The sequence below is a fragment of the Phasianus colchicus genome, chromosome 1 (assembly GCF_987193195.1).
Source record: "Phasianus colchicus chromosome 1, bPhaCol1.hap1.1, whole genome shotgun sequence".
Taxonomy (NCBI): Eukaryota; Metazoa; Chordata; class Aves; order Galliformes; family Phasianidae; genus Phasianus; species Phasianus colchicus.
The window spans coordinates 171484842-171511275 of NC_143436.1; the positions used below are offsets into that span (position 1 = coordinate 171484842).

Here is a 26434-nt window from a genome sequence, read left to right on the forward strand (position 1 = left end):
TAGTTTTCAAATAAACATGCTGCTTGATGGATATAGACCAATAAAGGTTTCAATGAAATGTGCTCAGGAGTCATAAATGATCAGGCACTTATGCTAGGGAAAACAGAAATGCCAACATAAATGCGTGAGTCCCAGGGAAACTATGGAGAGAATGCAGAGGGCTGCATAAATTCCTTCACCCACCCACTTCTCAACTTTGAGTTGCTACCAATGGCTTTAGTGGTACAGCAGAAAAATAGGGATGGGTATACTAAAAAGCACTGGGATAAACTCCGTAGCTCTGTCTGCCTCACCAGATAGAGCACAAGAGGTAGAAGCTCTCTTTTTACTTCTCAAAAAGTAGAATTTTAAATGTTTAGACTGACTTACCATTTTGCCAGTGGAAAGGAAATGACAAAAAAAATCAATGAAAATCTAGGTTGGCACCGAATAAGGTTGCTTGAAAAGTTCACCTGAGGGAATGGAACTATAAACCAAAGTTTCTGAAAAAATTCCTCTCTTAACAAAGAAAGGTGGGCTGGGAAAGGACTTAAAAAAACCTGAAGGTGAAAGAGTGGATTAAAATAGAAGAATTAAATCACATTGAGAAACAAAACAGGCCTCACAATGTAGGAGAAGCCATGCTGCTGGCTGAGTTTGCTCTTTATATACATGAGGAAAGCAACAAAAAGGCACACAGTAGATTAAGAATAGACCAGCGCAAACTGCAAGTGAGAAATCGGCATGAAGAGGGTAGAAATGTTACGAGGTAGAGTCAGAATTTGGCTTTCCCTTTGGAATGTTGTTTATAATTTGTGATCAAGAAAATCTCATGCACTCAACTTCTTTTAGATTGCTATGCTTCTTAACGATAAGAATTATTGTTATTACTATGTTATCCTTAAATTTAATGGCAAATCTGGTTCCTGTACTAGGAACCAGACTAGACATTAAAGGCACACCCCTTCTTCATTAAGGAAACACAAGTGCCCTTCAGCAAATGGAACTAGAAGGCTTCAGCTCAGCAATGGAGTAGTTATTGCACGAAACTCAACACACCTCAAGAGGTACTGAATGTTTGTCTTCAGTGGGATCTTAATGCAGTCACCGGCCTTTACTATGCCACATAGGACTTAGAATCATAGAATCACCAAGGTTGGAAAACACCTAGAAGATCATCCAATTCAACCATCCACCAATCACCAGTAGTTCTCACTAAAAAGTTCACCTCAGTTCAGTCTAGTTCAAGAAAAGTGAGTCTTTCTTTAACATATCCATGGCAACTCAATGCCTAGTCCTAATTCACTGAAATAAGCAGAATTTTAGAAAGCCATCACACATTTCGTAAAATGCAAGAAGGTACCTGAGTAGCAATAGCTTTTGCAGTTTTCCTGTTGTCACCAGTTATCAGCACCACATCTATTCCCATGTTTTTCAGTGTGTGCACAGCAAGGGCTGCCTCCTGCTTGACAGTGTCTGCAATTGCGATCATTCCACATAAGGCACCTTCACAAAGAAATGTGCTCTGTTAAAAAGAGCTGTGGGCAGCAAAGTGGTAGCAAGAGAACAGGACTCTCTCTCTGTCACAGTATGGTAAAGTAACTCTTTCTGGGTAATATTTGCTTTCACTAGCCTGAACTGCTGACTTAAATTCTCTTATCTACGATCCCTTTCCTACACACACACACACACACATGCTTTTCTAATTTACCTGTTTCAGATCTAAGAACAAAACTCCTCTGATACTTAGGAATCAGGCAGAAGGGGAGCATGATAGCTTTTAAACATGCCTGACTGATAGTTTTTTTCAGTATGGGCAAACATGACTGTGGGCCACAGGAAGTTTTTGTAATTGTCAGATGTTGAAACCACCCCTCCGGCATTTAGAATATTTACTTTCACATTCTCTAAATCTTTCAGGGTTGTATCTCTATTATAATTAATTACTTTTGGACAGGAGCGCTGTGCCCAACACTTATCATCTGGAAGGTGTATCCATATGAATTACAACAATCTAATGTTATTTTTATCATTGTATGTCATATTTCAAAAGTAATGATTTAAGAAGATTTTCATCATCTGTTACTGTGGTCACCATCATCAGCAATGCTAAGAACACCGAGTATACATCCATGTTAAGAGCACTTGATTTTTCTGGACATTAATGGAGCCCTGGTTGAGACATACAGATGCCTCTGAAAATTAGTCAATGGGCACAACAAAATTATTTTTTCACTAATTAAATCAGAGGCCCCATATCAAGATCACAGACCCAATGGAAACTTATCACCATTACAGCAGTTTCTCTTATTAAGGCTTCGTATAGGTTCCCTTTCTGTGTAGTACAGAATAGAAACCCTCTGGCAAAACTCATTTAGTCTATCTAGTGTCTCTTTTATACTTGAATGATCTAATGACTTGTCAAGTTTTTTAATGAAATATTTTGATATCAGAGATGCAGCAGGTCAGCCTGTAATCCTTAAGCAATGCAAAGACAGGATGGGACACATTTGTGTAGTTGTCCACGCTGCATGCCACACTTTTTGGAAGCAGGAGGTTTGGAAAATAACATTTAAATTAAAAACTATTCAGCAAGGTCTTATAAACACTATTCTGAGATGAAACACCTTTTCAGAACACCTGAAACTTCGGTATTTTTACAAACGGTTCTGTATTAAACAATATGTAATTTCTTAACACTAAACCACCAATTGTTTCAATTTGTTTTTATCCTTACAATGGTACAATCAACTGATATTTATTAAGTCACAGTAGTTACCATCTATAGCCACTAATATGGCTGTCTGTCCTTTTGTTTCATGGTCTGTCATGGCGTCATTGACATCGTTAGCAATATGCAAGCCATTCCGCCGCATCCACTCACGATTTCCAATCAATACTGAGTATATGTGGGAAGATGATGATGAACCTTTGTGTGTGGACAAAACAATAATGGGAAACTTAAAAATAGTAGACACGTCAGAGATGTTTGAAATGACAGTTTCAGGCTGCGTTAGTTATACAAACGTATTCACAGAGGCTTTCTTATTTTTTTTGTGTGTGTCTTTGACTAGCAAAGGTAACATCCAAAACACTTTATATTGAGGCTCATTTGAAGTGCTACTGCCATGACCAAACACATACGTACAGCTGCTAACTGATGACAGCCTCATAAAACTTTTCTCCTCCAAGACTCACTGTTTATACACAGAGCTGCGTCATAAACTTATTGGAAGTATTTGCATATATTTGCCTTTGTGAGTTTGCATTGTTTTTCACAAAAAGTGCAGTGTGCTGCATTGTTCACACAAATAACTACTTCTTTCAAATATAAAGGCCACACTTCTAAGAAAAAAGTAGTTTTGTTCCAGCAAACAATGAAACAGTACATAGACCACTTCATTATGAGTTCAGTGCAACTTCACAAAGCCCTCTGAAGCAGGTGAGAAAATATTACATTAACGCTGCTCACAAATGGCACAGTTCTGATGATTAAAGTTCTTATTTAATTCTTCTAAAAGCTTCCTCAAAAAGGTCAAGAGATACAATCTGCGGAAAAGAACTGATGAGCTTCTTAAGGAGGACTTTAAAAGACTATTCATTCCCTCATACAATACAAAAGAGCAAGTGCCTTCACAGAGCGTGAAACAAAAATAAATGCACTGGCTAAATCAAAAGCATCAGGCACTGAAACTTGGTTTGCAGATATAACCTGCTTCACTGCTGAATAATTTTTTTTAATTAAGTATCTTGAGAGATATTTGAATAGAAGACAAAAGGTCCAAGGTAATACGGAACTAAAATGTAGGAGAAAAAAAACGGAGCAAATAAGATAGTATATGTTGAAGATAACTTCTCTATGGAGGAAGATAATGTTAATTGGCAAACTGTGCTCACTGCTGAACCATTCTTCTGTCCAAAAGGGACCTTGCTGGGTATGCCTTATTGCTTATGTATTTTATCGATATTTTTGGAGTATCAATCGCTATATCATCTAATCCTTAATTAGGTTTCTGAATTCCAAAGGAATTGAAGGTAGGGGAAAGGAGATTTTCAATTTCTATAAAGACACCTTTTTGTCCCTCATGTTCTTTGCCTCTCTCTCTCATCAGACTGCATTTCTGCTACTCCTAGTCTGATAGAATTGCTTTACTATGCTCGGCACTGTGGATCCGTGAGCCCTTGGATTACAACTAGCAGTTACTTTGGGGGCAGACATACCATTCGATTCAGAGAGTGTGATCAGTGTGTCATCTCCCAGAGGAGCACTGCTGTCCCCACTCTTGTTAGCATCCAACTTATCAACACTCTCCTCAGCCATGCCCACGACAGCCTCAACACCACCTACTTTGCAGCTGATGCCACAACCTGGGACTGCCTGGAAGTTGGTGCAGTATCCCAGGCTCTGAGTTCCAAGCTCCTGCAGAAATAACCAGAGTTCATTATGAGTTTGTGCTGACAATATGTGGTACAAATGTTAGATAACTGCCATCAAAAAGAGATTTTATTCCTCTTCTTTACAATGACTGATAGACTGGAAAGCAGCATGGAGCATCAGTAGTGGAGAAATAAAAACAAAGATGTTGTAGATGTGCTACGTGCTGGGGATTATACTTCTGAAGCAAACAGCAATAGAGGTCACATTCAGTCTCAGCCCTAGCACAAGCAAACCAAAAGGATGACGTTTCCTAATGCTTCAAAGATGAAGGAGGTACAATGGTGGATTACAACTTCAGCCAAGACTGGGAAATAAAAATAAATACTACAAAAATAAGCCATACTGCTCTGGAAAGATGCAGCTTTTAATCTTTTAATTAGCCACACAGACAAGTGACTGCGTGAGCCCAGTTCTATATATATATATATGTGTGTGTGTATATACACACACACATATGTACACACACAGTGTAAAACTGCATCTAATTCTTGGAGTAATCTGGCTGGATGATACTAAGTAAAATGGGGTTTGTGTGAAGTGTGAAAGAAAAGCCAGTGAGTAGCTTCAAAAGGGGTAACTACAGTCATATAAATTGCAAAAAGAATGGGAAAGAAAACCACATTCTTTGATAAACAATTCATTCTGGCTTATCTCTGGAAATCAGAACTATATGTACCTTTCAGAGAACTTCTGTATAGACAGTAAAAACTGATGCATACAATAACTACAGAAATTTCAGGGGAACTAAGACAAATTTGAAAAACAGAAAATGTGAATTATAAGGAGGGCCACTGAATCATTACCCACACTCACTTTTTCCTTCTAAATTTACATATGAACTGCTAAATTTCATCACTGAAAGATCTATCATTAATAAGTTTGAGATTCATCAACTAATGGCAAGTAGCTCACTGACCTGCCTTAGCAGAAAGAACTTATTTAAACTGGGCTTCTTATGTTGCTTCTAATTATGCTTTCGTTCTTCCTGAAACTTTGATGAACACAAACAATATATAAAGGGCTTCTGAGGATTTGCAAAATTTGTGCAGGCATGAGTAATCAATTTGTGAAATTCACAAATATCACAGTTTAATATTCATGTTTGTTCCACAGCTTTTTGCCTAATCTATTCAGATAAGCAAGTGACTAATAGCAGTGACTACCACAATCAGGTAATGTGTGAAATGTCACCATACATTTTTGCTTCATGATGCTTTTCTAAGCTTACATATTCTTCCTGTGCATATTCCACAATCCTTCCTTTGTCATTGTCTGGGAAAACTTAGTAATATTTTGCTTGAGGACTCCATAGCATGGCCACAAAACCTAAGTTTAGATTATGCCTCCCAGGTATTGTGCAGATTAAGATAACATCTACCAGCTTCTCAGCCAGTTACTTTTCAGACAGGCCTCTCCTTCTGGAATCTGCTCATTTCACACAGCATTGCTGCATATATAGATCTGAAGTGAAACAGTAAGTCTAAATACCTCTTTGCAGTATTTAGTGACTGCCACTCCTAAAGGATGCTCACTGCTGGCTTCTGCAGTGCCAACCACTGCCAGTATCTTCTTCAGAGAGAGCACAGCTGCGTCTCCCAGCAGAAGAACCCTCATGACTTTAGGAACTCCACAAGTAATGGTCCCCGTTTTATCAAACATCACAGTCTTGATCTGCAAGAAATAAACCAGAGTTACTGGCTAAGCTATGCAATCATAGGGATACTTGCATGCTTTGAGCACATGCAGACAAGACGTCAATAATTAGTTGACAGTAAGCAAACCAAGATGAATAAACCTACAAAAGCCAGGAACTCCTGAACCATGGACTGTCTGTGCAGTAGATCTCCTTATGCTTTCTTATTCATTTCTCATACAGCTGAAGCTGCAGTATCATGGTGTACACATATAAGGATCTCAATATCACAGCACTTGCTTTGTGTGAGTGTGTGAACATGTTTGAATGAATGAGAATTACTGTCAGTCTGGTTAATTTATTCTAATTACCCTTTTCACCTCTCCTTTTTCTGCTTATGTCCAACTCAGTCTCTCATAGCATGGTGTAAACTCATCTTCTTTCTACTGGCTGTAGGCATGCCAAGTCCTTCTTTCTCCTTTTCCTCTTATCACCTGTTTGAAGGGCTTTTTCTGCCACCCATCTATCTTCCTTTCCCTAGACTAAAACAACTTCAAACCATACCATTTTTCTCCTACATTTCAAACCACTGATCATGAACAACATATATTTCACATCAGCCCTCAAGGAAAGAAGAAAAATGCTGGCTTTCTGGGAAGAGGCTAAGAGAGCATGAATGCTGGAGACCTCACAAGGTCATGCAGAACATTAGCAGCCTCAAAGGCAACAGACTGCAGAAACTGCTGCCTCTCAACATTTTGCTGCCTACTTTGGATTGTGGAGAAAGAAGGTGAAAGTCATCTTTCTTGCCACCATGAACAGTTGCCAACGGGAAAAAAAATCTTCAGTCTTTCTCTTTATCAAAGAGATTTCCTGAGACATTATATTTGATGTGGCGACAGCTAGGAAAGCTACAAAGTTATAGAATGAACATTAACCTTGTGTGCCATTTCCAGGGGTTTTCCACCTTTGATGAGAATACCGTTCTGCGCAGCAACTCCTGTGCCCACCATCACAGCTGTTGGGGTAGCCAAGCCTAAAGAACAGGGGCATGCAATGCTCAGCACAGTGATTGAGGTTTGAAATGCAAACCTCAGTATTAGTTCAGCTTTTGAAAGGTGCTTGTTCTGATTCTGTAAGAAGAGGGAAGAGAGGAGGCAAAAAAAAAAAAAAAAAAGAGAGAGATTTGCTGATAGAAGATAACATATGCATGATCAATCACAGACATCTCAAAAAATACATTTACCAGGAAACCTCAAGTATAGGAAAATAATTTATTATTGCTACTGCATTGGTAGAGAAAGGTCAATGTTATGAATCGTTTATGACAGTTCTTGTGGCTTTCTTGATACTCAAGCACACATGCTTCAAGAATTTCTGTTGGTCACCTTCACCTATTTAAGAAATATACCCTACCTAAAATGTAAATAAAACATAATAAATAATAAATACAGTACAAGATGTTGCATTTTGGCCGAGGCAATCCCTGGTATTTATATAGACTGAGGGAAGATCTCCTTGAGAGCAGCCCTGCAGAGAAGGACTTGGGGGTCCTGGCAGACAAGAAGCTGGACATGAGCCAGCAGTGTGCGCTTGCAGCCCAGAAGGCCAACTGTGTTCTGGGCTGCATTAAAAAAGGGGTGGCCAGCAGGGAGAGGGAGGTGATTGTCCCCCTCTGTTCAGCTCCTGTAAGGCCCCACCTGGAGTACTGCGTCCAGGCCTGGGCACCCAGTACAAAAAGGACGTGGAGCTCTTGGAATGGGTCCAGAGAAGGGCCACTAAGATGATCAGAGGGCTGGAGCACCTCTCCTATGAGGAAAGAGTGAGGAAACTGGGCTTGTTTAGTTTGGAGAAGAGAAGACTCTGGGGAGACCTCATTGCGGCCTTCCGGTACTTGAAGGGAGTGTATAAACAGGAGGGAGAAGGACTGTTTACATGAGTGGATAGTGATAGGACAAGGGGGAATGGTTTTAAACTGAGACAGGGGAGGTTGAGGTTAGATATTAGGAGGAAGTTTTTCACACAGAGGGTGGTGACGCACTGGAACAGGTTGCCCAAGGAGGTTGTGGATGCCCCATCCCTGGATGCATTCAAGGCCAGGCTGGATGTGGCTCTGGGCAGCCTGGTCTGGTGGTTGGTGACCCTGCACATAGCAGGGGGGTTGAAACTAGATGATCATTGTGGTCCTTTTCAATCCAGGCCATTCTATGATAAAATGCATTTAAACACAGCCTAACAGCACAGGGAGGCTGCAATAACTGCCTTATGTTCAGGGCACACCGGAGATACCAACTAAGAGGCAGTGTTTTGAGAGCAAATGCTGCCTTCAGAGCACAAACACTGTCCCCATCATCACAGACAGGAAGGTTTTTAGGAGACTGAAGATGCAGAGTCCAACTTCACAGGCACCTGTACTCAGTAACTTCAGGAAAGCAGCAAGTAAGCATTCCTGAATCTCCTTTCGTTTCATGAACTAAAACAGTTTTTGTACTACATCCAAGTGCACTCATCATCCATGGAGGATACATCAGAATTATCATCAGAATTATCCTCACACTAATGGGTGTGACAGAATGGCTCTGCTCTCAGATGACGATGTAAATTGCCAGCACTGGTTTCCTCATCTAATAAAGAATAACTCTATTTCCAGGTGCACAGATACCCACGGTTGCTGAGCACAGCAAATGCACATCCTAAAGATAAGAGAAACTCATTTTCCTTCTAAAGTCAAACCCACTATCTGCCAAGGAACAGGATGTTAAAAAAATTTCAAGAATGATAGGAATGGTTCAGATCCTTGCAGTGCAGCTACAAGTCATGCTTAATCCAGAAGGAATGCTTACCATTTCAGTTCATAAGAACCCCATGCAGCAATGAGGGCTAATGCACAAGTATATTTACACCCACAAATATATTTTAATTAGTGTAATCATCCCCTTTGTGTAGAAGATACCACATTGCAACCTGGCAAACACTTCTGTACAACGTCAAGCCCTACAAACAGAAGGTATTTTAATTTCAGTGGGAGATAGCTTAACAAGAAAATCCAACTCTTAATCAAATTACTTACAGGAAAATGTTTCTGAATAATATCAAAATTAATAAAACCAATTGTGATCCATACTATCAAAGTCACTGTAGAAATTATGATGATAAATGGAACAAAATATCCACTAAACTTATCTGCCAGTTGCTGGATTGGTGCCTATAAAAAAGAAAAACAGATATTTGCATGTTTATGATAAAAACACACGAATATGCAGAATTAATGAAAATAACAGTCTTTCATTTCCTGAAGGCTGGAAAAACACAGTTCACTGGTTGCATAAACATGTCAAAATACAGAATCCTTTTCTTATTTAATCAAAATCAATGAATAAGGTTTCCTTTTCTCTTACTTTTACCTTTGACATTTGAGCTTCTTCCACCAATTTCACGATCTGTGCCAGGGTGGTATCATTACCAACATGAGTTGCATTGACAAGAACTGAGCCATGTGCATTTATAGAGCCAGCAATCACTGTGCTCCCAGGCTTTTTAGTGACAGGCATAGCTTCCCCTGGAAAGAAACACCAAAAATAAATGCATCAGACCAGTGCAAATACCTCTAATGACAATGAACACAGTACATTTGCACACAGCTCATTATACGCTAGCAAAATCAGCATTCTAAGCAATAATGGCATGAAATTACATCTTGTATATCTCAGACTTCTGAAGGCATGTATAAGTGGTGCCATACTTCTGTAAACTTTTTTCTAGGTTTATTTTTGCAGCAAATGTCTTAGCAGAAATATTTCAGAGGGCTGGAGATTGAAGAAACTGGGCTTGTTTAGCCTGGAGAAGAGAGGGCTCTGGGGAGACCTCATTGTGGCCTTCCAGTACTTGAAAGGAGTATATATACAGGAAGGAGAATGACTGTTTACATGAGTTGATAGTGATTGGACAAGGGGGGAATGGATTTAAACTGAGACAGAGGAGGTTTAGGTTAGATATTAGGAGGAAGTTTTTCACACAGAGGGTGGTGATGCACTGGAACAGGTTGCCCAAGGAGGTTGTGGATGCCCCATCCCTGGAGGCATTCAAGGCCAGGCTGGATGTGGCTCTGGGCAGCCTGGTCTGGTGGTTGGCAAACCTGCCAATGGCAGTGGGGTTGAGACTAGATGATCACTGTAGTCCTTTTCAACCCAGGCCATTGTATGATTCTATGATTTCTGGCTCTTCCTTTTCAGCCTGCTGGAGATCTAGACCTCTTCTTCTCCCACCTCCAGAAACAGAATCCCTAGCCTACAAACATCAGTGCTCCGTCTCTGTATCAGACACAGTACAGATGCTGTGCCCTGATGTTTGAGTGTATCCTGGTATAAATGAACAGTCTCTAATCCCAGATTTTGATAAAATAGGTAGTTTCTCGTGTCTTCACTGAAACTTTGAGGTGTATAGGAAGGTAGGTCATCTTTCTGATTGGCTATGAAATGTATCACATAAGAAACTGTCAAAGCAACAGGGCCACTATAAGAGAAGAGAGGTAATTTTGGGGCACCCAAGAGATAGGTTTGTGAAAAACCAGGAAAGATTTAGAATAAATTTTCTCCACATCTTAGTACGAAAAGTCTGTGATTTGGCAGAGCTTGAAAATCACTTGACCCAGGGACTATGAACAAGACAGCACAGCTCCTAAAGTTACAGAATTTGGAGTTAGTACACAACATGGAGATGGCTCAGCCACCACTGGTTTCTGTGATTCTGTTTAGAACGCAGGACAGAAACTAGATCTTATGCTTCATGCTTTTCTGCTTTCATTTCCTCATACCAAAAAAAAAAAAAAGTTTAGCATCATAATACCAGCAGGTAAAGTCAGCATCGGCCATCTAATGCATTCCTTCATTGCTGAAGGAATTTGGGCAAGGCTTTACTTGATTAACTAGACAATAATCAGTCTGATCTTCTAAAAACACAATGAAGTTGATCAACCCTCAAACAAATACTGCTGCTTGGAAAAACACTACGCTGCTTGGTGTGTTATTCACCATGAACCACAGAGGCTGGAGGTGGGTGGAAACCATAAACTGCTCCAGAACAAAAGAGCCCAAACATTTGCATTATGGAAATCCCTCTTTGCCATTTTGCCCTCGATATCTGAGCTGCAACTTGTCCTGGCCTTTTGTCAGATTAATATCAAAGGAAAAAGAAGTTTCCTTGGTCCTAACCCTCCAGTGTGCCATCCCTCAAAAAGGTCAGGAAGAGATCCATACTAAAGGGAACTTCCAGAAATTTCCTCCAATTGGTAACTTTGTACAGCCACTTTGAGAAGCCTGTCTCCATTTCCACTAATCTCAGTTTTCAAAAACCAAGAAAGTTTAGTCTGGGGCAAAGTCCACATTCTCACACTGTTGCTTCAAGAATCTCTACAAAACCACTATTTTCTGCTCTTAAGGTTCCTAAAATTAAGGTTGTCCCTCTTCCCCAAAGTAAATACATAACTAAATCAAGCAAGCTGATCACTGTGTGAAGTTTTTAGATCCTTCAATTTATTTATAAGAATTACACAATCAAATAAATCCTAACTATATTTACAAAATGAAATGGAAATCTCAGAAACTGAAGAAGTTCTATGACTCTTAATGAGCACCAAGTCATGAGACTTTCTTTCACTCTCCTTGCTCCCTTGGCCATCTTTGTTGGAAGCCCTATCTGATATCCATGTGTATGACTTCAACATCTCAGCAATGTTTCCTTTAGAAGTCACTACTGAAAATGTATATTCTCTAGAAATATATTCCATCAGAAACTCCCACTGTATCTCTGGAATAATGACCATAGTGCTCAGCCTTTGCACATCCCATCAGTACATTAGTAAAAGAGACCACACTGAGCTCAGATTCTTCAATTTTTTATACATGCAGATACAGGATTTGGATTGAAGTTCAAAAAGGCCAAGAAAAGAGCTCATTAAGATGGGAGGTTATTTAGACAACACCTTATGCTTTGTTCTGTTCTCTTTTCACGTGAGAAAAAGTTATAGAAGGTTTCACATATTTGTGCAAGTGTAAGGGAAGTTACCAGTAATGAGAGACTCATCTGCCATAGAATTGCCTTCAATGACCTTCCCATCCACTGGGAACTTTCCACCTGGAACAACCTTTACAATATCACCCCTTTGAACCAGTTCAACAGGTACCTGCTCCTCTCTGCAAAAGATAAAAGTAGAATAGACAGCTCATTTATGTCATAGGCTTCAAAGTCATAGTAATGGTTTCATAGTAACTGCTTCAAGCTCAGTCTGTGCACCCGAGTAGGTTGAGTATTTTGCTTCATGAAATGTAAATACCTGATGATAGTATGGTCAGGTCCAAGAGTCACCACAGTGGCTTCCGTGGCTTGAAGAGATATAAGTTTAGCAAGAGCTTCTGAGGTCTTACTCTGAGAAACAGAAAGAGATGTTTGAGATATACAGAATATATAAATGCTGATGTCTGCTTGAGGTCAACAATGAACTCTAAATGACCATAGTGAAGGCTACTTCACACATCTGAAACATCTGACTCAAACTCATATGAACAGTTTTATTCCATTCTCATATGAACAGTTTTATTCCATTCTCATTATAAATATACAATATTTCACATGAAGATGAGTTACCTTTGCTATATGTTCAAGCCATCTCCCAAGGGCAATGAATACAAACAGCATTGGAGGAGTGTCAAAGAAAGTGACAGGGCTTTTCTCTGCCTTTTCAATTATTGCCACCAATAGGATCACACATGAATACACGTAAGCAATCGTTGTGGCCAGTACGATAAGCACATCCATATTGGCTGCCTTGTGCTTCAGTGACTTGTAAGCTTGTATGTAAAAATACCATCCACCAAGAAACTGTTGGTGTAAGAGTAGACAGGCACGTATTAAGATCAGAGCAGTGAAAGCAAGAGGTATATAATACCACCAATAGAACATGCAGTAGATAACAGAAAGGATGGCTGTCCCATCTGAGTTTTATTTCAATATAACTTTAGTAGAGAAGTCTACTGGAAGTTGAATCCCTTGTTATCCTCTCACTTGCCCTTACTTGCTCTCTAAACAGCTGTGCCAGTTAAATCCTGGCAGATCCTACCCTTTTCCTAGAAATGCAAAATAAACAAAGCTAAGAAGTTGAAGGGATTTACCTATAGTTACCTAAACAGTTTGCACCTGATGAGGTATTTATTTCTTTTAATATTACCTTCTTGGAAATGCTACTGGCACAACAGTGGCAGGAGTAAGTGCAGTGAGCAATTAAGAATTGAAAATTTGCAAAGAAGTGTCATTTCATTCTATGTAGGAATCACAGACAAGAAGCAGGTATAACCCACTAAACCTTCCCATAGCTCTCCTATCCTTATCAGATCAGATTACATAAATGGGGGATGAACAAAAAGCAAGCCTCCAAGAAATACTCTGGACATACCTGAACAAAAGTGCACAGGACAAAGAAGAGAAGATTTAAAATAGATAATCCTGGAATGAGATTCTGCTCCAGCACCACAGCCCCATGGTGTTCGCCGCCAGGTATTAGCATGTAAATCATTAGGATTAAGACAGGAATACCAAACACAAGGCTGCACAAAAAAGACTTCCTCCACCTGAAAAGTAGAAGCTGTGAATCCCCAGTCATAGCACACCCTGCAGTACCCAGGCCAAACACTGTGCTGACAATACAGAGCTAGGGATATTAGTGCTGTTCTAACACACGGCTTCAGGATATTTGGGAAAGAACCAAAACATCAGGACAGTTTTACTGTCTCCTACGTATATAAATATACAGTCATTTATCAGTTAAAAACCACAACTAATGAAAGCAGTGAAAGTATATGAACCAAATAGCAAATCATAAAATGAAACGTTTTACACAAGAATAAGCTAAATTAACTGAGCAAAGTGAGGAGGGTGTGTTACAAGAGATGATCTACCTACATTCATTAGCGAGAGAGGAAGTGAAGTACTTACTGCTGTATTTCCTTTTTATGATCCAAGTTATGTGTATTTGGAACTCTTCTTGACACAGAAGCATGAAAGCCAATTTCCTTTTTATGAAAAGAGGAGGGAAGATGAGTTCTTTTGATTAAACTAACTATATTACTTATAACATACTTAAATGACACTACTTGTAGAAGAAATGTCAGAAAAGGACACTGCTCCATATTTAATAAATGCCATCTTGTTTATTTTCAGATCCTCAGCAAGAGTATATATCAGATAGTACTCAGTATGTGGACTGTAAAGAACTTGTGTTATCTACACACCAACATGGTCATAATTCAGTAAGTGTTCTGGCTTCCTAAGCAAAAGCAGCTCCCACTGACGGCTAGTATTCTGTTGCTCTCCTCCTCACAGCAGTTTTACACCCTTTCATCCCCACTGGTATAAGTACGATGGATGGAAAACACCACAAAGAAAGTTGAAAGTGTATACAAGCTACCAGGCTAGTAAACCTTGCTAACGTCTCCTTAACATGGCAGTTGAATAGATGCATCTGACGTTGAAAATCAAAGTTACCAGAACCAGTTTAAACATATAAAGCTAACTGCAGGGGAAAGCTATATATATACATATATATATTTGCAAGAATCCAGTTATGACTGACCTTTTCATGTCTTACTGCAGTGCAACCACTCCTCCCCCCCAAATTAATCTCAATAGTTGCATTATGAGGTGATCCTGTGACAAGATATACCTCGAAGAACTGCTCTACCAGTCTGAACAGTCTACTACTTATATGTTGATCACTGCTGCCACGTCAGTTCTGCAGTGCTGAACAAAATACTCTGAGGACGTGAAAGGAAAACAGACTCAGCCATTCTCCTGACTACTTTCTGTGTGTGGTTCATCCAACAAATTCTCTACCCTTCTGCTGAAGCAGAGGAAGAAGTTTTATCGACACCTGGGCTACAATAATAGCAGAACTTATGATCTCTGCTGTTACGGATAAGCCAGGACATGTTTTTCCTTCCATGACTCTTGATTGAAAAGGTTTCTCTCCGAGTAGACATGGGAAAAAAGGCCAGTGTATACAGAGATTTGTAAGGCTCCTGGTATGAGCAGGGCTTAGCTCCCTGCTGCTACACAACTTCTTTCACAGCCTCTTTCAGAGACAAGAGAAATTAGGTTGTTTTTTTGGTGTTTTTTTTTTGTTTGTTTGTTTGTTTTAAGTATCCACAGTTTACTGAAACAACTGAAGTCAGAGACACATGATTCTACACAGAGCAGACAGAATGGACTTATTAACACTTTTACCAGATACAAATTAAAAAAAAAAAAAAAAAAAAAAAAAAAAAAAAAAAGTGGGTTTGATGGATTTGTTTTTATCTTTTTGTAACTTTTGGGATGTATTTTTAAAGCAATAGACTGGGCAGACTGGGAAGCTATGCACTTCTGTGCAGCACAGCAGCTTCACCACATAGTAAGCACCATAGATTACCTGTAAAAGTCAGTGAAACCCTCCAAATATCAGCTGCTTTATTTTCTTAATTTTATAGACTTGTAGAATCATAGAGTGGTTTGGGTTGGAAGGGAACCTTAGGACCACCTAGTTCCAATCCCCCTTCCATAGAGACACCTCCTTCTAGATGTTTATAAAAAAATGTTCTAAAACCTACCTCAATTATTTTTATAATATCTCGAGGTCCTGTAATTTCAGGATCAAACTGGATGTGAGCTTTGCAAGTAGCAAGTGCAACTGAGGCGTAGAATATGCCATTTGTTCTCATCAGTTTGGATTCAATATTGTGAACACAGGAAGCACAAGTCATCCCTGTAATCTGAAGTAAACACAGTTTTAGGTACAGTTAGCAATCTCTTTTCACCATTGGTGCTAAGAAGGTCCAGTACGTCAGTCATTTTAGCTTTTGCACTCACAATGCAGGTTTCAGTGTTTAAGGAAGTTTTTTGTTGTTGTCATCACTTTTAATGAACCAAATATTCACCCAATATTTGTTAAAGAATTTGAGATACTGTTACAAACATACCAGTAACTGTTCAAACTCTGCAGGCAGTGACACAAGGCCTCAGCAGGAAGAGTTTATAGAGCTGTCTTAAAGGAAACAAATATAACTATCTAATTCTATTATTATAAAATTCTGCAACAAACAGTTACATTCACAACAGCTTATTTGTACAGCAGCGCCAACACATTGCATTTACTGCAAGAGTACAGTTAATATAGCTGCTGATAGAACTATATTAACACTGCCTGAGTCAATATACGTGTGATCATGTTTAACATCATCATCTTAATTCAAATCTCTTGGTGGCTTCAGCACAGCACATTCCCACTTTCTGACCTATTAGCATAACTGCAGATTGTTGTTTTCTGTCTTACTGTATATAAATGTAAGAGAAGAAGAACAGACTTTCAAAGAATCTGTCCTTGGTCTGATCTATTTAATAATATCACCCAAAGTTCTCAGACCTCTATACAAAGCCTCTAACCTTCTCATCAGATGCTCGATGATATATATTTCCCATTTCATTTCCCCTTGCTAACAGAAGCCTATTCTATACAACTACAACTACTGCTTTTTGTTTAGGTGTCTTTGACAGGTTCTTCTAAGACAAATTGATTTTCTCTTTCTAGCAATTAAGCAAAATGATCATCACTAGACAGAACTGGTCTGTTGAGGCCGTATCTCCTTAAACAAAAGCACTTGCAAGAAAATGCTTCTTCTGAACCTGACATATCCAAAACCAACACACAATTTGAAATATATGTTACTTACAAGGAGCTCCACATTTCCTTCTGTTTCTGAATGATCTTCTATGACAGAGGCTTCAAAACCCAAATTCTGGATCAACTGTGCTATTTCAAGAGGCTGTATGAAGTCAGGCTTGTATTTTATCTCTGCTTTACCTGCCATCAGTGCTACCAACACCGAAACAATACCTGCAGCAGCAATAATAAAGAATGTTAGATAAAGCAGTTCAGTTTGTGAGGAAGAAAAATAAAATATCACATGTGATTTTCAATGGAAACCTAGCAGCTTCGTGTCATTTTATGTCTAGTGATCTCTCTTCTGCCTCCTCCTAGCATTGTTTGCCAGTCACAGCAGCAAAGTTTTTACTGAGATGCAGCCATACCAAAGTTCCATACAGCAACAAGAGGAGTTGCAACAGTTAGATGGGAAAAAAGGCTATGGTCAGAGACAGAAAGGAAGTTCATGAGCAATTTCTGCCCTGCTCTACCCTGGCCTTAAGTTTGCAAAGCCCTAGCCAAATCCCACTGGATATTGGGCTCTCTCTTTTCTTTTTTTTTTTTTTTTAATCTAAATTTACAATCAAAAAGCAAAGCATAGAAGTCACAGGAAACAAAGAAAATTGCTAGTAATTTCTTTATTTTTATATCAAAGCAGGGAGATGATGCATTGGGTGACTGCAGGCACAGGAATCAATAAACAATATCCAATTAAGGCATGCTGACATGCATTAAAGCAGGCAATGTTGATGCTTGCCTGTTCACACTCTGTATGGCCAGTTTGCAGACTTCTAACCTGACAAGACTTGCTGTGCCTAAACTAATATAATTACCCAGGCACTGGAGCCACACATTTATTTGTGCATGCTTGTACAAATGTATGCCAGAGAATAAGCTTCATACCACAAATGTCAGAGTTCTCAACAGCTTTGAAAGTGATGGAATGCTCTGTAAAGAAGCAAGGCCCTGAGAACAAAATAAGAACAACTTTTCTGTTCTTGCCTTGAGCCTTATTTCAGAGAGTAATTAAGGTTGGGAAAGACCATTAGGATCATCTAGTTCAACCATCAAATCATCCCCACCATGACCACTGACCATGTCCATGGGCAGCCTCTGCCAGTGCTTCACTGCTCTTTCTGAGACTAGATTTTTCATGATATCTAACCTGAATCTCCCCTGGTGCAACTTAAGGCCATTACCTCTCATCCTAATTTGAAATATTGATCATATTTCAACCACTTACTATTACAAAACAATTATGTCCATTGTATATAGGCTCACTAGACAAACAGTGATGTAGTTACATTAGCTCTATAAAGAAAATATTAAGTCTATTTAACCTCAAGATGTTCTACCACAGCCCCTTTCATTGACCATACAGAATACCCTTTCCAACCAGCAGTCTCTCAGGACTCATTATTGGAACATCAAATTTATTACCTTCTTCTTTCTGCAAATTTCTTTCAATGGTAGACACACACGATGCACAGGTCATGCCAGTGATTTGTAAAAAACATTTCTTGGCTGTTGCTCCACTGGGCTGGTTTGGCTCATCAGGGTGAGGACTGTCTGGAAGTGCATTGGAGACACAACCCTGGGCAGGAGGCTCTGGGACTTGAGGCTGCGCTGCAACATTCCTGACATCAGGCCAATTCTTGTATTCTCCTGCACCAGTATCTTGAATAAATGCACAATAAACTGAACAAATACCAACTACAGGGCAATAGGATGACGTAAAACTACAAGCAGGTTACAGCGATCATGCAAAGTCTCTTATTTGTTTGAAAGGTGATACGATAATCTCGGTTTCTTGGTGGAAGAAAATGATAGATTGTTACTACGTATATAATAATACACACACCACCTGCACTACTTATATGACCACTTAACTTTACACAATTCCTTGTCACTTTCAGACAGCAAGTGACTCCCTCCAATCTCAGTGCCTAGATCAAACAGCCACCTTAATCTGACAGCTACCTCTGCTCAATAAAGATACATTGGTATCTAGAGGGTCTTTATCCAGCACACAGTACAGGCCAGCCTCATATTCATCTTGTCTTTGTTACCTTCTACACAGCTCATAGAGCTTGGTCCCTAAAAGGGAAAGGAAAAGCTTTTCAACGGTTTTCTCTTTATGACGCAATAGTTATTATGCAAGTACTGCAAAATGAGCAGTGGAAGGATTTGCTGCACTCAGACCTCAACTCAGACATCCCACAGTGATCATCTTTGCCCTCTGCCAGATAACAGCATCCAACAAATAACCGTCCTGGCTATAGCAGTGCTCTCAAACTATCTCCCTAAGGCAGAAGAAGGTTTGTGCAAAGGAGCAAGAGTTGCTTTTGAACACGTTAAGTGCGGAGGTTCCTCTCCTTTTCCACAGATAGGAGCTCTCCCACCAACAAGTTATGAAAGAAATGGATCATAATTTAACATCATACATAGACTCCTCATCTGTAGCTGTTCCATAGATTCAGAGGGATTGGATCTGTGAGAAAAACAATTGGGTATTTGGGGTTTAAACCAATGCATTCCAGGTATACCACATCCGTATCTTAAAGGAAATTTGTTCTGAGCTGAAGCAAATAAATACTGCTGCTTTTGAAATTTGCTAGAGAGGAGATTATGCACCATAGCAACTTCTTAAACACTGAGCATGTGTACAAATTCCACAAACTGTGCTGCAGCTAACACGTAAAAGTAGTGCTGGCTCCCAAAGCCTGTGAGCGTCTTGGCACTCATCTTGCTGACAGCAAAGCTTAGGTCCCTAGCAAAAATTCTCAAGAAATAAAGATCAAATGATTCAGACACTAAGAAAGGATTTTAGCCAGAAAAAGATTGGTTTTAAATGAAACATCGTTAAGTTTGTATGTTTTTGGAATTTAAATTTGGAATTTAAATTAAAACAGTTAGTTTGACAGATCTCACAGCGTACTGTAGGAGGTTGGAGGAGCCCATAGGATGAAGCCTACTCCAGTGGTAAAGGCATCTGTTCCTTAAAAGACATTGTACCAACTTCCGAGCCTTTTGACATGCTACCCACAGAAGACAAAATACTGTTACCTGTCAGCAAAGATGCATCAAATCCCATTTCTTCTATGGCAGCTCTCAACTCCTCTCCATTCGTGTTTGCTGGATCATAATGTATGGTCCCAGTCTTGTCAGCTAAAGAGACTGCTACATGCTGCACACCTTGTCTCTGAGATATTGTTCCTTCTATGGACTGTACACAGGAATTGCAGGTCATGCCGTCAATCCTAATAACAGCTGTGCACATTGTGTCTTTCAGTGGCTCTCTGAAGAGATCACATACCAAAGCAGGAGATGGAGATGCTTGGTTATTTGCTTCTGAACTATTAGGGAGGCAAACTTTAAAGTTTCCAGGTGGAAGGGATTCAATAGCTTGCTGCAAAGCAGGCAAGGTAATTAAATTCGGGCTATACTGTACAACAGCACATTTATGTTCCAAGGAGACTTCAATACTTTGTATGCCTGGAAGAGAGGATATATTTCCTTCAATGTTTCTGACACAAGATTTGCAGTGCATGCCTTCTATATGTACAGTCACTGTAGCTGTGCTGCTCTTGTTGGCAACCAGCGGATGCAAACCCTCACTCTCGAGAGATGCTGGTGTCTCTTTAGGGTCTGCACTCTGCAGGTTCCTGACATCAAGCACACCAAGCTTCAAAGGTGCTGATTTACTCTTAATGGTGCAGTCGTACCCCAGGTTACTGATATGGCTTCTCAGTTCCTCAGGCTGAATGATATAAGGATGGTAATCAATAACTGCTTCCTGGTTACTGAGTGACACCTTGATTTTTGCCACACCGTGAAGCTTCTTAATCTTTCCTTCAATGCTGGTGACGCTGGACTGGCACGTCATGCCTTCTATCCGAAGCTTTATTACTGCTTCTCTCGAGCACGGCAAATTTACAGACACCGGTGTCAACCTTTCTTCTGCTATGTTAGCATCAAAGCCCATATCCTCTATTTCTTGGCAAATCTGTTCAGGGCTTATTTCTGTCTGTAGATATTTTACTAAAGCATTATTCAGTTCAAGGGAGACTTTAATACTCACAACACCCTTAACTTTGGAAATTCGTCCTTCTATCGACTGCACACAAGATTGGCAAGTCATTCCCACAACATTGACTGCAACAGTGCGCTCCTGGGAAGATGGTGAGGGCATGGCTTCAAAGCTCTCCTCGTAGCCCATGTTGTCAAAAGCAAAATTCTGTTTCATTTCAGGTTCCAGCGCACAGCTAGGAGGAGAGTCAGCATTGGACAAAACCTAAAGAGCAAAATAAAAATAAAACGTGTGCATCCTTATTGCTGTAAGCAGCAATATTCCTTTTAAATATTTCGCAGCATTGATTTACATTTGGAGTACATTATCAGTTAGCTAAAGCAAAATGTTCTCAGCAGTCCCAACCTGATTTATGTATAACTGAAGCACTCTCGCCATGCAGCCTGAGCTCTGCTCTTCCTTGCAGACTGCCAGCTGCACAGAGGCTCTCAGGAGGGACCATACTGAACATTCCTCCACAAACATGAGCAGCTAGCTCAGTCTGCCCAACTCACTATGAAAACAAAATAAAAGGTCCACAGAAAACAGATTCAGTAATTCCCCAAGAGCCTGAAGCCAGGCAGGACCAGCTGCATGCTATCTGCAGAGCTGTACACGTGTGCACAAGGGTTTGGATTGTCAGCATCTGTATAGATTTTTGAAGTTTAAATCTACACACAAAGATTTTAAAAAACATACATGTATGCAGATGCTTCTACCATCTTTTAGTTTCATCCACCCCTTTGGGAGGTCCTAATAAAGAGGCACCTGATATTGAGCTACAAGAACCCACAGGTTTGATCCAATAGCAATCTTCAGGATGTGATAACCATTACTGAAGTAGATTAGCCCAAAGTAGGCTATCCATCAATCAGATCGCGGTCTGCAATACTGCAATTCTATGGTTCAGTGCACTCTATTCAATTGAAAAATGAAGCATTAGTGAAAATTACAAAGGCAACAGATCTCGCAGATGAGATAATCAGAGCATAACTCTGCCATCAAAGGACATTGCTGACATCAAGTCATGAGGAAGGCACAGAAGGGGAGGGACAAGTTCAATATTGTTGGGTTTCAAGGAAAAAACATCAGATTTCATTACTGTTACTTTTTCTTCTAAAAATCTAGATGGAAGCTGCTATGACAAATCTACTAACTTGCCTGTAAAGCCATTGGCCCTTTATCCCTTACTGATAGCACCTAATGCTGGGCATTACAGCAGTGAAGGGACAGGAGGAGGAGTCACCAGATCAGGCTCAACAATATTAATCTCATTTCAGCTAAAGAGAAGAAAACTGTCTCCTTGGTACAGCATGGATGAGAATTACTTAGGCTGCTTATTAACACTAGACTGCACCCAGTTCATTTGATGCAGTATTCAAAATCCATTAACTTGATTTTGTTTCATGCTTAGACAGCTTGTGAATAATGATGCCTGGGTCATGACAAAAATGAAAAAAATTAAACACAAAAAATGTGTCTTCTCTGTGCTGTATTTATTAGAATAGGAGACACTTACTTCCTAGGAAAAGCAACTGCTCATAAACAGACAGGAGCCACCATTTCAGTTACATGCAACATTCCTCTGAATCTCACCTTCAGGTGAAGGCAGAAATGGGCTTCCTGAAGTGCCCATCACCTTCTGTGCTGAAAATCAGTTCCCTGAGTCTTTGCCATGGATAATTATGGAGGACTTTAAATAAAAACTGAAAGCAATTGAGTCTTCAGACTTGACTCCCATGAGTTGTGCAAGTTTGGTTTACAGAACCATATCATGGTGAAGGCTGGCAGGGCCCTCTTGTACGGAGGGCCCACAACTGGACCCTTTACTTCAGGTGTGGCCTCACCAGAGCTGAGCAGAAAAGAAGGATCACCTCTGTTAACCTGCTGGCAGCTCTTTGCCTAGTGCAGCCAACAATACCATTAGCCTTCTTAGCGACAAGAGCATGCTGCTGGCTCACATTCAGCTTGGTGTCCATTAGGACTTCTGGTTTAATGCCACCAGTCCAGTAACAGCCAGCTGCAAAACTACCCTGCTGCAAAACCACTCAACCGTACCTGGGCTCACTGCATGCACGGCATAACCACACAGTGTGTAGGGGCCATGTGAGTTTCACTGAGGCTGTTCCCAGAAGAGTGGGTAATGGGAAGCCACAGCCACCACAATGCCACAGGTGCTCAGACCAGCCTGGAGCTGCAGCAAACACCTTCAGCTCTGCAGCATTACTGCGCAGCTCCTTGCAATCCTGGGGCAAGCCTACCCTCTGTGCCCAGCTCCGTCTCTGCTTGTGACTATGCTGCAGGGATGCTGGGGAAGAGTTACGTGGATTTTATCCCCTATGCCCCATTTGTCCCCCTTACTCTCCCACACCAAGCAGTGTCTGGAATACATTGCCCTCTCTTTGCACTTCCTTCTCAGAAGTTGCTGAAATCCTCAACATAAATCATACAATCCTCAAGGTTGGGAAAGACCTCCAAGATCATCTAGCCCAACCATCACCTACAACCAGTACTTCCCCACTAAACTTAGTACAACATCTAAACAGTTCTTGAACATCTCCAGGAACAGTGACTAAACCGCCTGCCTGGGCAGTCCCTGTCTTCAAAATAAAATATAAGCAGTTAATGGTTCCCATTTAAGTGCACAAAAGGCATGTTTATTTCCTCTTATTTGTGCCTTCCCAGTTTAAAATAATAATATAATAGAATCACAGAATTATAGAATGTCCCAAGTTGGAAGGAACACATAAGGACCATTGAGTCCAACTCCTGGCTCCACACATGTGGGAAAAGGCCCATTTTTAAAGGAAACTCTCTCATACACCTCATTTTAAATGGTGTTTAAGCACTCATTTATTTTAATGTCTGCCCTGAGAAGCTTATTTCAGTATTGTTCCTTGTCTTCTCCTACCTATCTCTCCACCCCCTTAGAACCTAGAAGAGACTTTGGCCATGGTGGGAAGCTCTTATCACAAACACTCAGCAAAGCAGAAGGCCTAACACGCTACAGGAGCTCACTGTGTGCATTTACTTTGGCTCATTTTCTGATGAAACAGCATGAGAGCAGAGTGACATGACACAAGCATCCTTCTTGCTTGCTCCTGTCCACTGTGCTTCTGGCAGCAACTTGTAGACAGGAAACAGGCAATATCACAGGTTTTATGTCCTTCATTGCTTTGCCCATGCTCACTAACCACTTCCATTTTTCCAAGTACCTAGAGACTTAAAAGCAATATATATATGTAAAAAGACTGAAGGGCATTTTCTGCCATCCAGTCTTTTGAAAAACGTAAAAGCAACTACTGATCCTACTGTTTTAATGCACTGTTAGTCACAGAAACACCAAAACTTGACCATCACTTGCCACTTTTCATAAAGAGCTGTCCCAACTTTTTGAAGAATAGGTGAAAACATTTGTTAGCTAAAACTGGTGGTCTGAAGGAAAAAAACAATCAACTCTGTAGCTCTCTGAGCATCTCCCTAACCGAGATCCCCCCATGGCTCCTTCCCAGAGCTGGAGCTACATTCCTGAGACATCCATCTCCCTGTTGCTGCCACACTGCTTCTTCTTTCTCACATCCAGGCTGTACCACCTCATGCCTCGCAAATCCTTGCCACAGTTGCCCCTCCTGTGCCTTGGATACCAATTTTCATATCCTGAAATTAAAGAGCCAGGTTTCTCCTCACAACGCCAGGCTGTCAGCAGGCAGGGGCACAGTGCTTGGCCTATTCATCAAATTCCTTTCTGCCTCTCCCTGTCTGCTTGCCCACAAACACCAGATCTCACTTAGTTTCTCACCTGGTGTATCTGAAGGTTTTGAGCTGCTCTTCTCCCCACACATCCTCAGGCTGAAATCAGCTCTTGCCCTCTTAACTTGAAGCATACAGCTGCCAAAGAAGAACAGCCTCATCTGTGCTGCTTTTTCACCTTTCCTGCTCTCCTCTTTCACAACCTGCTGATTCACAGCATAGGATTCAGGCAGGCAGTAGCACACTACTGGAAAGCCACATGCTTTTTAAATACTTCAGATGCTTTCCCAGTTTGTTAGAGGTTGCCAGTGAACAACAAAATGAGGGCAGAACAGCCTCAGGAACATCAAAGATCCACAGTCTTTAGTTTCATGCCTACAGGAGCATCATTTCTAGGTGACAGGAAGCAGAAATTCAGTTCCCATCCTTCTTAACAAATCTCAGCACAGCTTGCCCATACATCTTGTTTAACTGGATCAGGCCCTAAAAGCTTGTTCTTCCTTTCCTCTTCCCCTCGTGAAGAAGATGAACATGTCAGTAGTCACCTATGTTAGTATCTACTTCTAACATGGCTTTGTATTCACCAAATAATTCTTGAATGCTAAAAGAGGGGGAAAAACACCCTCCCCAGGAGGAAATTGTGAAACGATGAAAATATTATTTCAAAGTCACATGTTCCATTTGGGAGCAGGATTCTCTATCAGACAGAAGATGGAGAAATGTTTACACACTTGTTGTGAAATGATACCATATCCACACACTATATTTGATAAACTTTAGAGACCCAAAGGGGTGCTTTTCAGTTAAAGTGAGCTGTATAAATCATACTTGGTTTAGTGGGAAAAAGAAAAACCTTTTTGCAAATTGATGGTTTCTAACTTAGAATTAAAACAAAGCAAAACACTTCTTGACATTCATAGCTGCAATGGGAGCAACACAATATACTGTAATGAATTGAATACAGGAGAGAGATCCCTTGGCAGAATTAAGTTATGTTATGACTGTTTTACAGCAAGCATTTACAAAGTGAGAAGTAACTAGAGACAGACAAAGCCTTCAGGTACAGCCAGTCTGTCTTTGTTGTTCTTTCTTTCCAGTCTGACTCTAAACATTTAAGCTATTTTAAGTATACATTGTTTCAAAAATCACAATATTTGTTCTTAAAGTTTGTTCTCCTTAAACATACAATTAATCCAAATTACTGCAATTTGTAATATTAACTTTTAAAAAGCAAAATCTTTTTTTTTTTTTTTTTTTTTTTTTTTATAATAGGCCTCATAATGTCTTAATCAGCATCAAAGTTCATGGAGAAGAGGTCTAGAAAGATCAATCTCTAAAACTATAACTCTGAATTAAAAACTAAATAAAACATTGCCACAGATACATTTCCATGAAGTTTTGTTAATGTCCACTCAGTAGTTATAAATAAATGACTTACCTAAAATTATGATGTTTTAATGTTTCTGCAATTTCTGTGATTCCAGAAAATAACCCAGCACAAGCACTCGAGCAATTCAAGCATTCAAGCAATCACAGTTCAAAAGGAGAAGCACTCGTTTGGTTCCCTACTAAGAATCACCACTCTACACTATTAAGTGGAGTCGAAAGAAAATGCTCATTAGCAAATGATATAGCATATCTCATTACCATTTGCTCTCAAAGATTAATTTCATAGACCTCAAAAGGTCGTGGCAGTGTACTACTTGTTAGAGGGCATGGAGTCGTGCTGAGGATTGAAGCGATTCATATACAGAAGGTTTAGCACATCAATACACAATCCATGTCCAGCACATTTAGCTTTAAATTCTCCATTTCCCTCCCAACACATGCAGCAGCTCA

The 26434-nt window shown here is 40.1% G+C and overlaps 1 protein-coding gene and 1 long non-coding RNA gene across 10 annotated transcripts in view; one reads left to right on the top strand and one right to left on the bottom strand.

Moving 5' to 3' along the window:
• Positions 1-26434, bottom strand: part of ATP7B (ATPase copper transporting beta) — a 48454-nt gene that overhangs the window by 10359 nt on the left and 11661 nt on the right. For 7 of the 9 annotated variants that reach the window (XR_016462233.1, XR_016462234.1, XM_090132369.1 and 4 more), the window contains 16 exons: positions 19843-21070; positions 18217-18453; positions 16805-16968; positions 15686-15847; positions 14037-14113; positions 13498-13672; positions 12693-12926; positions 12382-12473; positions 12114-12241; positions 9455-9609; positions 9121-9255; positions 6989-7183; positions 5906-6088; positions 4201-4399; positions 2759-2908; positions 1343-1485 (listed from right to left, as the gene is read on the bottom strand). Coding sequence is in view for 7 of the 9 variants with exons in the window: in XM_090132365.1 (XP_089988491.1) it covers positions 1343-1485; positions 2759-2908; positions 4201-4399; positions 5906-6088; positions 6989-7183; positions 9121-9255; positions 9455-9609; positions 12114-12241; positions 12382-12473; positions 12693-12926; positions 13498-13672; positions 14037-14113; positions 15686-15847; positions 16805-16968; positions 18217-18453; positions 19843-21070 (3657 nt within the window). In the remaining 2 variants the exon portion in view is untranslated. Of the gene's footprint in view, positions 1-1342; positions 1486-2758; positions 2909-4200; positions 4400-5905; positions 6089-6988; positions 7184-9120; positions 9256-9454; positions 9610-12113; positions 12242-12381; positions 12474-12692; positions 12927-13497; positions 13673-14036; positions 14114-15685; positions 15848-16804; positions 16969-18216; positions 18454-19842; positions 21071-24644; positions 25109-26033; positions 26419-26434 lie in introns of those variants that run through there. The other 2 variants (XM_090132375.1, XM_090132367.1) reach the window with 2 other exon arrangements.
• LOC116244185 (uncharacterized) lies at positions 18913-21309 on the top strand. Its single transcript, XR_004170130.2, has 3 exons — positions 18913-19094; positions 20069-20201; positions 21028-21309. It is a non-coding gene; the product is annotated as an uncharacterized LOC116244185 (long non-coding RNA).